At 43.4% G+C, this 18,879-nt stretch overlaps 1 protein-coding gene across 1 annotated transcript; it reads right to left on the bottom strand.

The window, feature by feature from the left end:
- Nucleotides 1-469: 469 nt before the first annotated feature.
- On the bottom strand, nucleotides 470-18,255 carry NDUFS7 (NADH:ubiquinone oxidoreductase core subunit S7). The gene is made up of 8 exons (XM_077271085.1): nucleotides 18,080-18,255; nucleotides 17,902-17,938; nucleotides 17,738-17,806; nucleotides 16,012-16,129; nucleotides 15,266-15,445; nucleotides 14,680-14,726; nucleotides 14,175-14,263; nucleotides 470-754 (listed from the first exon to the last, which is right to left on the bottom strand). Exons 1-8 carry the CDS (start codon nucleotides 18,093-18,095, stop codon nucleotides 657-659), a joined length of 654 nt encoding a protein of 217 aa, XP_077127200.1. The 5' UTR covers nucleotides 18,096-18,255; the 3' UTR covers nucleotides 470-656.
- Nucleotides 18,256-18,879: the final 624 nt, after the last annotated feature.

Here is an 18,879-nt window from a genome sequence, read left to right as displayed (position 1 = left end):
ACCAAGCATCTTACCAGGAAGTGAGAGATGTGAGACACAAGGCTCTTGGAAGTGTAGTACCCAGTGTAAAGGCAAAGCAACTGAATAGTTTTACAAAACACTATATAAAAAAAACAAAAAAACTTGCAGAGTACTGCAAAATATACTAGCTCAAATGTCCTGTAAAAAATGTTCATATATTTCAGTCCCTTAAAAACAAGGTCAAATTGCACTGCAAATACTTAAGACGTAACATGAATATTTGCAGAATTTTTTGCTACGCGAAAGTCTGGTTTAATTTCTGTAGTTCAAGTAGAAAGGTGACGGTAGATAAGGGGAACCGAGTACATGCAGGTATGCACTATGTCCACTAATGGCCAGCTGTTGTATTCCCCTTGCTGAAGTGTCCTATCTTATCACACTAGGGCATGGGAGTTGGCCAGGTGTAATATGGAAAGTGTGTCACAGGAATGAAATAACACCACGATCTTAAAGTTATAGTCCTCTTTAATGTTCTATAAAGTACAGTTTTCAAGACAAGCCAGTCATTCATACAGAGGCAAAAATCTTGGCATAAATTGGAAAGATCAGATAGTGTCAGCAGTAGATCTGTGTTTGCACCTTGACAAAGAGGCTATTCCAAGCATTTCTACATATAAATAACAAAAAAAACACACTCATTTGCGATACCAGATCCGGATCCGCTTCTCTCTTTTGATCTTCTTTTGCAGCTGCAGAATACCATATAAAAGAGCTTCAGCAGTAGGAGGGCAGCCTGGAAATACACCAAGTAGATGTCAAATATAAAGTGCTTCCAGTCATGGTGAAAAAAAAAAATAAAAAAAATCAAGGCGGATAACAGAGCATGGAGCTACATTAATACCCAAGATTAAAGAGGTTGTCCGATCCCGAAATCAACATTTTTTCCTTAAGCCAAACTTTACTGTATCGCAATGTAAAACACCCCTATAAATGTAGTGCTTTGTTTCTACCTTTCGTTCCCCCGGTTTTTCACCTGCATGCAGTTTGTTTACTGCCTTAGGCAGTTTTCCTGTGCTTTTTTCAAACAAAACCCATGATGCATTCCACTGTCCTCAAAGCCACATCTATAATTCTAATAATGCCGTTACATGTTCCCCACATTACCCCTATATACAGTTAGGTCCATATATATTTGGACAGAGAACATTTTTCTAATTTTGGTTATAGACATTACCACAATGAATTTTAAACAAAACAATTCAGATGCAGTTGAAGTTCAGCCTTTCAGCTTTCATTTGAGGGTATCCACATTAACATTGGATGAAGGGTTTAGGATTTATTTTCAGCTCCTTAACATGTGCCACCCTGTTTTTAAAGGGACCAAAAGTAATTGGACAATTGACTCCAAGGCTATTTCATGGACAGGTGTGGGCAATCCCTTCATTATGTCATTCTCAATGAGGCATATAAAAGGCCTGGAGTTGATTTGAGGTGTGGTGCTTGCATTTGGAAGGTTTTGCTGTGAAGTAAACATGCGGTCAAAGGAGCTCTCCATGCAGGTGAAACAAGACATCCTTAAGCTGCGAAAACAGAAAAAACCCATCTGAGAAATTGCTACAATATTAGGAGTGGCAAAATCTACAGTTTGGTACATCCTGAGAAAGAAAGTAAGTACTGGTGAGCTCATCAATGCAAAAAGACCTGGGCGCCCACGGAAGACAAGAGTGGTGGATGATCGCAGAATAATCTCCATGGTGAAGAAAAACCCCTTCACAGCAGCCAACCAAGTGAACAACACTCTCCAGGAGGTAGGTGTATCAATATCCAAATCTACCATAAAGAGAAGACTGCATGAAAGCAAATACAGAGGGTTCACTGCACGGTGCAAGCCACTCATAAGCATCAAGAATAAAAAGGCTAGACTGGACTTTGCTAAAAAAAATCTAAAAAAGCCAGCACAGTTCTGGAAGAACATTCTTTGGACAGATGAAACCAAGATCAACCTCTACCAGAATGATGGAAAGAGAAAAGTATGGTGGCACTGGGTCACTAGTATTTATTGATGATGTGACACAGGACAGAAGCAGCCGAATTAATTCTGAGGTATTCAGAGCCATACTGTCTGCTCAGATCCAGCCAAATGCAGCAAAGCCAATTGTCCATCTGTAGTATGAAACGACGACCAATGACCCAAAACCTAAAGTCAAAGCAACCGAGGAGTTTATTAAAGCAAAGAAGTGGAATATTCTTGAATGGCCAAGTCAGTCACCTGCTCTCAACCCAATTGAGCATGCATTTCACTTGTTAAAGACTAAACTTCAGACAGAAAGGCCTACAAACAAACAGCAACTGAAAACCACCGCAGTAAAGGCCTGGCACAGCATCAAAAAGGAGGAAACAGCGTCTGGTGATGTCCATGAGTACAAGACTTCAGGCAGTCATTGCCAACCAAGGGTTTTCAACAAGTACTAAAAATGAACATTTTATTTAAAATTATTGAACCTGTCCAATTACATTTGGTCCCTTTAACCCCTTAAGCCCCGAGGGTGGTTTGCACGTTAATGACCGGGCCAATTTTTACAATTCTGACCACTGTCCCTTTATGAGGTTATAACTCTGGAACGCTTCAACGGATCTTGGCGATTCTGACATTGTTTTCTCGTGACATATTGTACTTCATGTTAGTGGTAAAATTTCTTCGATATAACTTGCGTTTATTTGTGAAAAAAACGAATATTTGGCAAAAATTTTGAAAATTTCGCAATTTTCCAACTTTGAATTTTTATGCCCTTAAATCACAGACATATGTCACACAAAATACTTAATAAATAACATTTCCCACATGTCTACTTTACATCAGCACAATTTTGGAACCAAAATTTTTTTTTGTGACGGAGTTATAAGGGTTAAAAGTTGACCAGCAATTTCTCATTTTTACAACACCATTTTTTTTTAGGGACCACATCTCATTTGAAGTCATTTTGACGGGTCTATATGATAGAAAATACCCAAGTGTGACACCATTCTAAAAACTGCACCCCTCAAGGTACTCAAAACCACTTTCAAGAAGTTTATTAACACTTCAGGTGTTTCACAGGAATTTTTGGAATGTTTAAATAAAAATGAACATTTAACTTTTTTTCACACAAAATTTATTTCAGCTCCAATTTGTTTTATTTTACCAAGGGTAACAGGAGAAAATAGACCCCAAAAGTTGTTGTACAATTTGTCCTGAGTACGCTGATACCCCATATGTGGGGGTAAACCACAGTTTGGGCGCATGGCAGAGCTTGGAAGCAAAGGAGCGCCATTTGACTTTTCAATGCAAAATTGACTGGAATTGAGATGGGACGCCATGTTGCATTTGGAGAGCCCCTGATGTGCCTAAACATTGAAACCCCCCACAAGTGACACCATTTTGGAAAGTAGACCCCCTAAGGAACTTATCTAGATGTGTGGTGAGCACTTTGACCCAACAAGTGCTTTACAGAAGTTTATAATGCAGAGCCGTAAAAATAAAAAATCATATTTTTTCACAAAAATTATCTTTTCACCCCCAATTTTTTATTTTCCCAAGGGTGAGAGAAGAAATTGGACCCCAAAAATTGTTGTGCAATTTGTCCTGAGTACGCTGATACCCCATATGTGGGTGTAAACCATTGTTTGGGCGCAGGGCAGAGCTCGGAAGGGAAGGAGCGCCATTTGACTTTTCAATGCAAAATTGACTGGAATTGAGATGGGACGCCATGTTGCATTTAGAGAGCCCTTGATGTGCCTAAACATTGAAACCCCTAACAAGTGACACCATTTTGGAAAGTAGACCCCCTAAGGAACTTATCTAGATGTGTGGTGAGCACTTTGACCCAACAAGTGCTTTACAGAAGTTTATAATGCAGAGCCGTAAAAATAAAAAATCATATTTTTTCACAAAAATGATCTTTTCACCCCCAATTTTTTATTTTCCCAAGGGTAAGAGAAGAAATTGGACCCCAAAAATTGTTGTGCAATTTGTCCTGAGTACGCTGATACCCCATATGTGGGTGTAAACCATTGTTTGGGCGCAGGGCAGAGCTCGGAAGGGAAGGAGCGCCATTTGACTTTTCAATGCAAAATTGACTGGAATTGAGATGGGACGCCATGTTGCATTTAGAGAGCCCTTGATGTGCCTAAACATTGAAACCCCTAACAAGTGACACCATTTTGGAAAGTAGACCCCCTAAGGAACTTATCTAGATGTGTGGTGAGCACTTTGACCCAACAAGTGCTTTACAGAAGTTTATAATGCAGAGCCGTAAAAATAAAAAATCATATTTTTTCACAAAAATGATCTTTTCACCCCCAATTTTTTATTTTCCCAAGGGTAAGAGAAGAAATTGGACCCCAAAAATTGTTGTGCAATTTGTCCTGAGTACGCTGATACCCCATATGTGGGTGTAAACCATTGTTTGGGCGCATAGCAGAGCTCAGAAGGGAAGAAGCGCTATTTTACTTTTCAATGCAAAATTGACTGGAATTAAGATGGGATGCCATGTTGCGTTTGGAGAGCCCCTGATGTGCCTAAACATTAAACCCCCCCACAAGTGACACCATTTTGGAAAGTAGACCCCCTAAGGAACTTATCTAGATGTGTTTTGAGAGCTTTGAACCCCCAAGTGTTTCACTACAGTTTATAACGCAGAGCCGTGAAAATAAAATTTTTTTTTTTTTTTTTTTTCACAAAAATGATTTTTTAGCCCCCAGTTTTGTATTTTCACAAGGGTATCAGGATAAATTGGACCCCAAAAGTTGTTGTCCAATTTGTCTGGAGTACGCTGATACCCCATTTGTGGGGAGGGACCACTGTTTGGGCGCATGACAGAGCTCGGAAGGGAAGGAGCGCCATTTGGAATGCAGACTTAAATGGATTGGTCTGCAGGCGTCACGTTGCATTTGCAGAGCCCCTGATGTACCCAAACAGTACAAACCCCCCACAAGTGACCCCATATTGGAAACTAGACCCCCCAAGGAACTTATCTAGATGTGTTGTGAGAACTTTGAACCCCCAAGTGTTTCACTACAGTTTATAACGCAGAGCCGTGAAAATAAAACATATTTTTTTTCCCACAAAAATGATTTTTAGCCCCCCAAATTTTTATTTTCCCAAGGATAACAAGAGAACTTGGACCCCAGAAGTTGTTGTTCAATTTGTCCCTAGTACGCTGATACCCCATATGTTGGGGTAAACCCCTTTTTGGACGCACGGGAGAGCTCGGAAGGGAAGGAGCACTGTTTTACTTTTTCAACGCAGAATTGGCTGGAATTGAGATTGGACGCCATGTCGCGTTTGGAGAGCCCCTGATGTGCCTGAACAGTGGAAACTCCCCAATTCTACCTGAAACCCTACCCCTAACCGTTTACTGAACATTTTCTGACAGTCATAAGTGCCACGTATTTAAGTGCCACGTATTTCAGTGCCACGTATTTCAGTGCCACGTATTTCAGTGCCACGTATTTCAGTGCCACGTATTTCAGTGCCACGTATTTCAGTGCCACGTATTTCAGTGCCACGTATTTCAGTGCCACGTATTTCAGTGCCACAATATTTCAGTGCCACAATATTTCAGTGCCACGTATTTCAGTGCCACGTATTTCAGTGCCACGTATTTCAGGCACTGAAAAATACGTGGCACGTAAATACGTGGCACGTAAATACGTGGCACGTAAATACGTGGCACGTAAATACGTGGCACGTAAATACGTGGCACGTAAATACGTGGCACGTAAATACGTGGCACGTAAATACGTGGCACGTAAATACGTGGCACGTAAATACGTGGCACGTAAATACGTGGCACTTAAATACGTGGCACTTAAATACGTGGCACTTAAATACGTGGCACTTAAATACGTGGCACTTAAATACGTGGCACTTAAATACGTGGCACTTAAATACGTGGCACTTAAATACGTGGCACTTAAATACGTGGCACTTAAATACGTGGCACTTAAATACGTGGCACTTAAATACGTGGCACTTAAATACGTGGCACTTAAATACGTGGCACTTAAATACGTGGCACTTAAATACGTGGCACTTAAATACGTGGCACTTAAATACGTGGCACTTAAATACGTGGCACTTAAATACGTGGCACTTAAATACGTGGCACTTAAATACGTGGCACTTAAATACGTGGCACTTAAATACGTGGCACTTAAATACGTGGCACTTAAATACGTGGCACTTAAATACGTGGCACTTAAATACGTGGCACTTAAATACGTGGCACTTAAATACGTGGCACTTAAATACGTGGCACTTAAATACGTGGCACTTAAATACGTGGCACTTAAATACGTGGCACTTAAATACGTGGCACTTAAATACGTGGCACTTAAATACGTGGCACTTAAATACGTGGCCACTGAAATATCGTGGCACTTATATACGTATATAAACGTATATTTCAGTGCCACGTATTTCAGTGCCACGTATTTCAGGTTAGGGGTAGGGTTAGGGGTAGGGTTAGGGTTTTTTGTTTTTTTCTTGTTTTCTTGTGTTTTTCTATAAAAACGCATGCGTTTTACCGCGTTTACATGCATTTTTTCACACATGCGTTTTTTTAAAAAAACGCATGCAGATAAAAACGCAAGTGTGAAACCAGACTAAAAGACGCTTTTTATAGCAAAAAAGTTTTTGCGTCTCCACATTTTGAGACCTATAATTTTTCCACATTTTGGTCCACAGAGTCATGTGAGGTCTTGTTTTTTGCGGGACGAGTTGACGTTTTTATTGGTAACATTTTCGGACACGTGACCATTTTTTATCACTTTTTATTCCGATTTTTGTGAGGCAGAATAACCAAAAACCAGCTATTCATGAATTTCTTTTGGGAGAGGCGTTTATACCGTTCTGCGCTTGGTAAAATTGATAAAGCAGTTTTATTCTTCGGGTCAGTACGATTACAGCGATACCTCATTTATATCATTTTTTTATGTTTTGACGCTTTTATACGATAAAAACTATTTTATAGAAAAAATAATTATTTTGGCATCGCTTTATTCTGAGGACTATAACTTTTTTATTTTTTTGCTGATGAGCCGCCATGCAGCATCGTTTTTTGCGGGACAAGATGACGTTTTCAGCGGTAACATGGTTATTTATATCCGTCTTTTTGATCGCGTGTTATTCCACTTTTTGTTCGGCGGTATGGTAATAAAGCGTTGTTTTTTGCCTCGTTTTTTTTTTTTTTCTTACGGTGTTTACTGAAGGGGTTAACTAGTGGGCCAGTTTTATAGGTTGGGTCGTTACGGACGCGGCGATACTAAATATGTGTACTTTTATTGTTTTTGTTTGTTTTTTTTAGATAAAGAAATGTATTTATGGGAATAATATTTTTTTTTTTATTATTATTTATTTAGGAATTATTATTTTTTTTTTTTTTACACATGTGGAAATTTTTTTTTTTACTTTTTTACTTTGTCCCAGGGGGGGACATCACAGATCGCAGATCTGATAGTGTGCACAGCACTCTATCAGATCCGTGATCATACTTTCATCGGAGCAGGCTGCAGCTTTCATCTGCAGCCTGCTCCGACCCGGAAGTGCTCCCTGCAGGACCCGGATACAGCCCCTCGGCCATTTTGGATCCGGGGCCTGCAGGGAGAAGACGTTCGGTACGAGGTGAGTACATCACCTTGTACCGATCGTCTCAGGGAAGCCCGCAGGGAGCCCCCTCCCTGCGCGATGCTTCCCTGTACCGCCGGTACACCGCGATCATGTTTGATCGCGGTGTGCCGGGGGTTAATGTGCCGGGGGCGGTGCGTGACCGCTCCTGGCACATAGTGCCGGATGTCAGCTGCGATATGCAGCCGACACCCGGCCGCGATCGGCCGTGAGCGCGGCCAATCGCGTATGACGTACTATACCGTCACCGGGAATTAAGGCCCACCCCACCTCGACGGTATAGTACGTCATATGGGATTAAGGGGTTAAAAACAGGGTGGCACATGTTAAGGAGCTGAAACTCCTAAACCCTTCATCCAATTTTGATGTGGATACCCGCAAATGAAAGCTGAAAGTCTGAACTTCAACTGCATCTGAATTGTTTTGTTTAAAATTCAATGTGGTAAAGTCTATAATCAAAATTAGAAAAATGTTGTCTCTGTCCAAATATATATGGACCTAACTGTACATTACATCATACCTACAGTTTATATGTAACCTATCATATTACATAAGCTGATATACATATGTCCATAAACCTATATATGTAAACTGAGCTCTATATAGATCTCACTATACATATGTATATCAACATACATAATGATATGCAAGATAAAAGTTCATGCATGCATGTCTACTATGCTGGAACCACAAAATATTTTGGACTCAACAAAGCTCACGCAGCATGATGCAGGTGGATACGGCCACAATACAACCATTGAGGTACCATGACAAGGAATCTTTGAAAAAGTGAAGTTTGGACTTTGTGCAACTTGCTTGTTGAGGTACCCTAGGTGTTGCATTGTGGCCCTATTCCCTTACATTCTACTGCTATGTAATTGTCATTTTTCTCATATGAAATAATTGTTTTATTTTACATATTTTAGAGAAGATCTAACAGGATTTGCATACAGCTGCCAGTTCATAACCCTACAAAAACAAATCCTTTTCTGATTTGTCAGCCTTGTACAACATCATACACTTCTGTTTGCAACAATGAGGATATCAGGCTGGGCCAAGAACCAGAACAGGATCCAGGGTTCGGTTCTGGTAGGACAGACACTGGTTACTGAAGTGCCACTGGACGAAAATCCCAAGAACAAATATTTGTAATCATCTCTAATGTGGATATATATTAAACAGAAATAATAGCATCGAAAAAGATTATATATTTCTACATGCCATTTGTTAAAAAAAATAAATAAAAAAAAAATGTAATGAGGAACACATCTTATAATTGTTTTGAGCTATGGAAGTGATAGAGGTCCTGCGGAGAAGAAAGGAGGCGGCCACAAAATAAAAGACATATAAGCCATTTATTTGTGATAGCAGATAAGTTACACATACATAGAGGCAGGACACCCAAGATACAATTACACTGGTCCAAGCTGTGCCATCAGCTGCTATCAATCAGCCGTCCAACAGTGCAGACATGCATTTCATCACCAGGTCAGCGCCGTGAAGGAGAAGGACATCCCCATAACTCCCAACTTTGATAAAACAAAAAAAAAAGGGACATATGCTGTGGCACATCGCTGCAATTTTAATGAATAGTGGATAACTACCAAATTTGGTACAACCCCTTTAATTGACGGGAGCTATTTTCAGACTAGCACTCCTATGTGGCTAACATTTTCCAACAGTAGCCTTGTGGTAGTGCAAGCCACAAATCAGCACCCACTGATTAAATAGTGGCATCCATTTAGGTGTGCCTACATTATAAGTCACCCCATATAGCAGGGACCGCACTGACAGCAAATGGAACTTGTGCACCAGTTGTACAGTGCTCCTCCCCTACTCATGCAAGGCCAGATTCCTGTAACCCACGTCTGCTCCTAGAGCAACCTTCTCACCAATACAGGCAAGGAAGGTGGAGTCAGTGATCAGCTCCATGCAAGAGATAATCTCATATCATTATGACAATAGAAGAAGCATGGGGAGGGTCTGGCAGAGGCTGGGGGTGAGGTCTGTTGTGACCTTACTCAACAGTCTCTGGCAGACAGGAAATCTCTAGTCCAGAATGAGGACACAGCTGCTCACATGACTAAGTGTGATACCTAGGACACTGTGCAGAATGTGGACTGTCAGTACTACTTTACACACTGTCAGCATTCTGCAGCCTAGCTACACACATTAAATATGCAAAAAGCACAGATAACCCCTTTTAGGGGAGCATAGAGAATGCCTAGAAATATACATTACCTTATATACACAGTGTATAAAGCACAGTATAGGAGAAACGTTTCTTACCCATATGTATGAACAGAGAATAGGAAAAACACCATAAAGGAAGGTGGAATCTGTGGCAGGTGAGCAATACTTGGCAGCGCTCTTGTGGTTTGTACACCATATCAAAAATGCATTCTGACCTCAGGTTACAGAGAAAATATATACATACTAGCTGTTTCCAGCCAGCTAACGCTCATTGCTATCTAACTAACGCTGCTGGTGATTAAACTAAAGTAAATAGTGACAACATTCAAGGACAGAGCCTCGGGTGGTAATGTGTGGGGACGGAGCCTCGTGTGGTAATGTGGGGGGGCGGGATTATGTGTGGTAATGTGGTGGGGGGGCGGGATTATGTGTGGTAATGTGGTGAGGGGCGGGATTATGTGTGGTAATGTGGTGGGGGGGCGGGATTATGTGTGATGTGGTGGGGGCGGGATTAGGTGTGGTAATGCAGTGGGGGGGCGGTATTATATGTGGTAATGTGGTGGGGGGGCGGGATTATGTGTGGTAATGTGGTGGGGGCGGGATTATCTGTGGTAATGTGGGGGGGGCGGGTTTATGTTTGGTAATGTGGTGGGGGGGCGGGATTGTGTGTGGTGATGTTAGGGGGCGGGATTATGTGTGGTAATGTGGTGGGGGCGGGAGAGTGGTGATGTGGTGCGGATTGTGTGTGGTAATGTGGTGGGGGCTGGATTATGTGTGGTGATGCGGGATTGTGTGTGTGGTAATGTGGTGGGGGGGCGGGATTGTGTGTGGTAATGTGGTGCGGATTGTGTGTGGTAATGTGTTGGGGGGCGGGATTATGTGTGGTAATGTGGTGGGGGGCGGGATTGTGTGGTACTGTGGTGGGGGGGCGGGATTATGTGTGGTAATGTGGGGGCGGGATTATCTGCGGTAATATGGCGGGGGGCGGGATTATGTGTGGTAATGTGGTGCGGATTGTGTGTGGTAATGTGTTGGGGGGCGGGATTATGTGTGGTAATGTGGTGGGGGGCGGGATTGTGTGGTACTGTGGTGGGGGGGCGGGATTATGTGTGGTAATGTGGGGGCGGGATTATCTGCGGTAATATGGCGGGGGGCGGGATTATGTGTGGTAATGTGGTGGGAGCGGAAGTGTGTGGTAATGTGGTAAGGGGTGGAGCTACTGTGCAGGGGGCGGGATTATGTGTTGTGGGGGCGGAGCTACTGTGCAGGGGGCGGGATTAGTGAGTAATCACGATGATAGAGATATATAGATAGATAGAGATATATAACATATATATGCATTGTAACTAACCTGAACCACTATAGTTTTGGGCGACATTACAAATACTGTGACAGCACTATGTATTTGAACTAATCAATGTAATTATGGCAGAGTACTTTATTTCACTTATGTTATGAATAATTTCAATAGTTTTTGCACTAAATGACAGCAGCAACCTGCATTTAATTTCACAAACACATCCGCAAAACATAGTGTATGGATCAGCTGCGTACACGGGCTGTGTGTATACATGTATATAATGCACTGTATCAGGACAAGTATGTACATCAGAAACATGGCACAGTACTCATTTAAACCCGATTAACACTGAACACAGCAGTATTATCAGGTAAAGCACACACTTCATCTACCGTATATACTCGAGTATAAGCCGAGAATTTCAGCCCAATTTTAGGCTGAAATTGCCCCTCTCGGCTTATACTCGAGTCATACCTAGGGGTCGGCAGGGGAGGGGGAGCGGCAGCTGTCTAATCATACTCACCTGCTCCCGGCGCGGTCCCTGCACGTCCCTGGTTCTCCGAGCGCCGGCAGCTTCTTCCTGTATTGAGCTGTCACATGGTACCGCTCATTACAGTAATGAATACAGACCCCACTCCACTCCCATAGGGGTGGAGCCGCAGTCATTACTGTAATGAGCGGTACCATGTGACAGCTCAATACAGGAAGAAGCTGTCAGTGCCCGGAGAACCAGGGACCGCGCCAGGAGCAGGCGAGTATAACGGGGCATATTTACCTGTCCCCCGTTCCATCGCCGCTCCATCTTCCACATCCTCTGCAGTGACGCTCAGGTCAGAGGGCGCGATGACGTGATTAGTGTGCGCGCCGCCCTCTGCCTGAACGTCAGTGCAGAAGACACAGCGGCGCCGACGGTGAAACGCGGACAGGTGAATATAGCAAGTGCCAAGGGCCTGAGCGACAAGGTATGTGATTTTTTTTTATCGCAGCAACAGCATATTACATAGTTATTACAAGGTTATTCAGGTTGAAGGAAGACTTTAAGTCCATCTAGTTCAACCCATAGCCTAACCTAACATGCCCTAACATGTTGATCCAGAGGAAGGCAAAAAAAAACCATGTGGCAAAGAGTAAGCTCCACATTGGGGAAAAAAATTCCTTTGTTTTTCCAAACTAAACAGCCCCAAGTGTAATAACCTATCTTGGTATTGCAGACCCCCCAGTCCTCTAATAACCTTGGTCGCTCTTCTCTGCACCCGCTCTAGTTCAGCTATGTCTTTCTTATACACCGGAGACCAGAACTGTGCACAGTATTCTAAGTGTGGTCGCACTAGTGACTTGTATAGAGGTAAAATTATGTTCTCCTCATGAGCATCTATGCCTCTTTTAATACATCCCATTATTTTATTTGCCTTTGTAGCAGCTGCCTGACACTGGCCACTGAATATGAGTTTGTCATCCACCCATATACCCAGGTCTTTTTCATTGACGGTTTTGCCCAGAGTTTTAGAATTAAGCACATAGTTATACATCTTATTACTTCTACCCAAGTGCATGACCTTACATTTATCCCCATTAAAGCTCATTTGCCATTTATCAGCCCAAGCTTCTAGTTTACATAAATCATCCTGTAATATAAAATTGTCCTCCCCTGTATTGATTACCCTGCAGAGTTTAGCGTCATCTGCAAATATTGAAATTCTACTCTGAATGCCCCCTACAAGGTCATTAATAAATATGTTAAAAAGGAGAGGGCCCAATACTGACCCCTGTGGTACCCCACTGCTAACCGCGACCCAATCCGAGTGTGCTCCATTAATAACCACCCTTTGTTTCCTATCCCTGAGCCAGCTCTCAACCCACTTACACATATTTTCCGCTATCCCCATTATTCTCATTTTATGTATCAACCTTCTGTGTGGCACCGTATCAAAAGCTTTTGAAAAGTCCATATACACTACATCTACTGGGTTCCCTTGGTCCAGTCCAGAACTTACCTCTTCATAGAAGCTGATCAAATTAGTCTGACATGAACGGTCCCTAGTAAACCCGTGTTGATACTGGGTCATGAGGTTATTCCTCTTCAGATACTCCAGTATAGCATCCCTTAGAATGCCCTCCAGGATTTTACCCACAGTAGAGGTTAAGCTCACTGGCCTATAATTTCCGAGTTCAGTTTTTGTCCCCTTTTTGAATATTGGCACCACATTTGCTATACGCCAGTCCTGTGGTACAGACCCTGTTATTATGGAGTCTTTAAAGATTAAAAATAATGGTCTATCAATGACTGTACTTAATTCCTGCAGTACTCGGGGGGTGTATCCCATCCGGGTCCGGAGATTTGTCAATTTTAGTGATTTTTAGACGTCGCCGTACTTCCTGCTGGGTTAAGCAGGTGACACTTAATGGGGAATTTTTGTTATCACTGATCATATTGTCTGCCATGGGATTTTCTTGTGTAAATACTGATGAAAAAAAGTCATTTAGCATATTGGCTTTTTCCTCATCCTCATCCACCATTTCCCCCAGACTATTTTTAAGGGCATAATAGTCTATGGAGCATCTTATGGGGCCATAATCAGCATTTGTGCAGCGCTGTATGGGGCAAATGTCTCTATGGAGCATCTTATGGGGTCACAATCAACATTTGTGAAGCATTATATGGGGCATATTTTAATATGGAGCATATTTTAATATGGAGCATCTTATGGGGCCCATCATAAACTGTATGGAGCATTATATGGAGCATTATATGGGGCCTATCATGAACTGTATGGAGCATTATATGGGGCTCCTGATTCAATATGGATATTCAAAAACACTTAACCTACTGATGTCTCAATTAATTTTACTTTTATTGGTACCTATTTTTATTTTTGACATTTACCGGTAGCTGCTGCATTTTCCACCCTAGGCTTATACTCGAGTCATTAAGTTTTCCCAGATTTTTGTGGCAAAATTAGGGGTCTCGGCTTATACCCAGGTCGGCTTATACTCAAGTATATACGGTAAGTTAGAACAAAACAATAGAGGAAAATTGTGAAAATTATTATTTACCTGGAACATAGATATCAACGGGAACAATTCGGTCACAGCCTCTGACAACAGAGTATGAGTAGTGGTAGTAGCCACCTCCGTTGGCACAACTGTAGGACACAGTATATCACGTGTGAGACATGTAAAGGACAACAGGTTAATCAGCTGACACTGCCATTTTGAGAAAACAACATGTGTCACGGCAATTCAAATACTCTGTTAATATCTTCATGTTTTTCAGTATTTTGCACGTAAAGCTAAATGGTTTTAAATACAATATGGGCCCAAAAAATTGCAGCATCATGCAATACAAATTCAGATTATGGCTGCATGGATGAGGACCAAGGTAGAAGAAAAGCTTTTAGTTCTCGATCCCCATGGGTAGAGGATTATCTTGATACTGTTGGCATCTGTCAATGCGCTGGGATTATTCTGTAGCCAGTTACATCATGGGGCAATATGGCTCTGCTGTATCGGTCATATTACATTGCACAAGTTTAGGGTCCTTTTAAACAAAAATACTTACCTGCCCATGGAAACTACATAACGTGGTTCTGGCATCTGATCATAGACCTGCGAATGGTAGAACAAACATGCCAAGATCAGGAATGTTCCGTCTGCCCTAATAATACCGAGAAATATTCAGTGCCCAATGGAAATAAGTATTATATAAATAAATGGGCATGACAGCATTGTTATTATGGGCAAGTACAGGTCTATAAAGAACATAAAAGAAATAACTGCACAGCCATAAAAATCACATTATCTTCATAAATGCATTTCAAAATCCGTAACGACCACAACGTTGGATGCAATTCACATGATAGCCATGACTGACTGACTGACACATTTCTGGCACAAACCAGCACCTTTAATCATAGTCTAATAGTTTGTGATTTTATGGATGTGCCGGTCTTCCTTTCATATTCATTGTGAAGCCAACAGCCTGCTAGTACATTGGCACCCATCTCTGCCAGACCAGTCCTCACTATTGGAATATAGATGTGGTAAGCTTTCCTCCCACGTTCCTTTGGATACAGCGTATTATAGTATAGCCTGACACATAGCCAACATTATTAACATGTGGTAAAATTGAAAGAAAAAATTCGTGCCTTTCTCAGGGCGGGAGCCATTTTATTGGTGAGTGTCCCGGCTACAATCATGACATCTGCTTGCCTAGGGCTAGCACGAAAAACCACCCCAAACCTGTCCATGTCATAACGTGGGGCAGCCATGTGCATCATCTCCACTGCACAACATGCCAATCCAAAGGTCATAGGCCACAGGGAGCTCTGTAGGTAGAATATAGAGAAATTACATTACGCTTCAATACAATATTTAAAAGGTATACACAAACAAACCACATTTTAGTCAACAGATCTTGGAATAAAAATAAGTTCCAGATCCAATCAAACACCTATGGGGAATTCTGAAGAGTAATCACTCTCCATCCAGGCGCTAAAAGCGGTCGTTCTTGAAGAATGGAAAAACACAGATGTTACAATATGTCGCCAACTTGTAAATTCCATGCTTAGAAGACAGAGCTGCCCTTAAAAATTATGGAAATCATAAAATATTAGATGTAGTAGTTTTGATGTGGGGTGTGTGTACTTATGTACTCATTTTTGCTTCAACTAATGTGAGTAAAATTGAAGATTATATTTTATCATAACCTTACTTTCATGTTATGTGTGGAAAAATGTTTTATGCAACTCAGTCTTGTCAAAACTTTGGAAATTGTTCTTGTGTTCACTGAGATATGGACTAAAATCTTACTTTTTTCTCATTTATGCTGAGCACAGTATGTGACAAGTTACTCTCAATATAAATGATGCCAAGTTGCATCAGTATACCTTACCCGTCTTGCCCAATTCACCAGGTCATCAAGCTTTGTGACTATAAACTCTCCTTTGCCACTTACTGCTGACGGTTTTGCTGCACTGACAGCGCCACTCTTCTGTCTGACAGGTAAAGCACTGAAAGAGAAGACAACTAATCAGGATATTCGGCATAAGGGCGCATTCCAGTGACAGTATTCTCAGTCAGACTGCGGCGTGTAACCCACAGCACTAACCCTTCTTGGGAAGCACTCCACCATGCACCCCACACCACTACACCCTGCAAGAGGCGATTCACTGCGCACCCCTCATCATTAGGCCCTCCCGTGAAGCACGCCATCATTATACCCTACCAGGAAGCGCTTCGCTGCACACCCCCACAATCTCCCGGGAAGCGCTCCACCATGCAGCCCACCCTGCCAGGAAGCATTCCACCATGCAGCCCACCCTGCCAGGAAGCATTCCACCATGCAGCCCACCCTGCCAGGAAGCATTCCACCATGCAGCCCACCCTGCCAGGAAGCATTCCACCATGCAGCCCACCCTGCCAGGAAGCATTCCACCATGCAGCCCACCCTGCCAGGAAGCATTCCACCATGCAGCCCACCCTGCCAGGAAGCATTCCACCATGCAGCCCACCCTGCCAGGAAGCATTCCACCATGCAGCCCACCCTGCCAGGAAGCATTCCACCATGCAGCCCACCCTGCCAGGAAGCATTCCACCATGCAGCCCACCCTGCCAGGAAGCATTCCACCATGCAGCCCACCCTGCCAGGAAGCATTCCACCATGCAGCCCATCCTGCCAAGAAGCATTCCACCATGCAGCCCATCCTGCCAAGAAGCATTCCACCATGCAGCCCACCCTGCCAGGAAGCATTCCACCATGCACCCCACCATTGCACCCTGCCAGGAAGCGTTCCACCATGCATCCCCACCATTGCACCCTGCCAGGAAGCCTTCCACCATGCACCCCACCATTGCACACTGCCAGGAAGCGTTCCACCATGCACCCCACCATTGCACCCTGCCAGGAAATGTTCCACCATGCACCCCACCATTGCACCCTGCCAGGAAGTGCTCCACCATGCACCCCACCAAGAAGCATTCCACCATGCACCCCACCCTGCCAGGAAGAGCTCCACCATGCATCCCACCCTGCCAGGAAGCGTTCCACCATGCACCCCACCATTGCACCCTGCCAGGAAACGTTCCACTATGCACCCCACCATTGCACCCTGCCAGGAAGTGCTCCACCATGCACCCCACCAAGAAGCATTCCACCATGCACCCCACCCTGCCAGGAAGAGTTCCACCGTGCATCCCACCCTGCCAGGAAGCGTTCCACCATGAAGCCCACAACTGCACCTTACCAGGAAGTATTCGACCATGCAGACCACCACTGCACCTTGCCAGGAAGCATTCCACCATGCATCCCACCCTGCCAGGAAGCATTCCACCATGCAGACCACCACTGTACCTAACCAGGAAGCATTCCACCACTGCACCTAACCAGGAAGCATTCCACCATGCAGTCCACCACTGCACCTTACCAGGAAGCGTTCCACCATGCATCCCACCCTGCCAGGAAGCATTCCACCATACATACCACCTTACCAGGAAGCATTCCACCATGCAGACCACCACTGCACCCTGCCAAGAAGCGTTCCACCATGCACCCCACTACATCTAGCTAGGAAGCAGACATCCTATTACACTAGAGGCCTTTGCTGCCACATGTACATTACCTGACGCCATTGCCACTGTCTGAGGTGGCCTGCCAGACACGAGTATGGAGGGCTGCAGTAGTCACAGGTCTGCAGGAAGAGGGGGAACATTAGTGCTGCACGGTCTACAGGGCATACTATTACGTTAACAGGAGGGAATGGACGGCCATGGCAGTATAACTCACCGTGAAGTCTGCAGCCAGAGCCGAGACAGCCTGGGAACTAGAGAAAAGCAGAGTGATTACCCATAATACGGCACATGTATATGGCGGTCAGTGTGTATGTGCGGCGCTCTCCGCTATCTCCGACACAGGAATGTCCTTGAAGTCGGAGAGAACTTGTTGTTTTCGGTGACCCTCTCACCTGTCAGCGCCGCCATCTTTGCTTAGGACGCCCCCAGAGCACTTCCGGTGAGGTCTTGACTGTGTTCCGAGCTGAAATCATTCCCCGACTATAGTGTCCCGTGTGTGCAGGTTCCGGGGGGATTGCGCATGTGCGGTGGCCCCTGTGCCCGTCTGCAGTCTCGTCGTTATTGCTGTGGGGAATAACCAGCGGTTTGTGTTATAGTCATTACTAATGTTATTAACCCCTTCACCCCCAAGGGTGGTTTGCACGTTAATGACCGGGCCAATTTTTACAATTCTGACCACTGTCCCTTCATGAGGTTATAACTCTGGAACGCTTCAACGGATCTTGGCGATTCTGACATTGTTTTCTCGTGACATATTGCACTTCATGATAGTGGTAAAATTTCTTTGATATTACCTGCGTTTATTTGCAAAAAAAAATGGAAATTTGGCGAAAATTTTGAAAATGTTGCAATTTTCCAACTTTTAATTTTTATGCCCTTAAAGCACAGACATATGTCACACAAAATACTTAATAAGTAACATTTCCCACATGTCTACTTTACATCAGCACAATTTTGGAACCAAAATTTTTTTTTGTTAGGGAGTTATAAGGGTTAAAAGTTGACCAGCAATTTCTCATTTTTACACCATTTTTTTTTAGGGACCACATCTCATTTGAAGTCATTTTGAGGGGTCTATATGATAGAAAATAACCAAGTGTGACACCATTCTAAAAACTGCACCCCTCAAGGTGCTCAAAACCACATACAAGAAGTTTATTAACCCTTCTGGTGCTTCACAGGAATTTTTGGA

Source organism: Ranitomeya variabilis, chromosome 1 (assembly GCF_051348905.1).
Source record: "Ranitomeya variabilis isolate aRanVar5 chromosome 1, aRanVar5.hap1, whole genome shotgun sequence".
Taxonomy (NCBI): domain Eukaryota; kingdom Metazoa; phylum Chordata; class Amphibia; order Anura; family Dendrobatidae; genus Ranitomeya; species Ranitomeya variabilis.
This window is presented reverse-complemented; position numbering and strand designations above follow the sequence as displayed.

Bases quoted from the DNA above. Each gene is read 5' to 3' on its own strand.
- NDUFS7 (XM_077271085.1), bottom strand. The intron at 15,446-16,011 runs GTAAGGTATACT...TTCTACCTACAG, and splicing joins TGGTGAATTGGGCAAGACGG to AGCTCCCTGTGGCCTATGAC. The intron at 14,727-15,265 runs GCACGAATTTTT...TACCATTCGCAG, and splicing joins TGGCTCCCGCCCTGAGAAAG to GTCTATGATCAGATGCCAGA.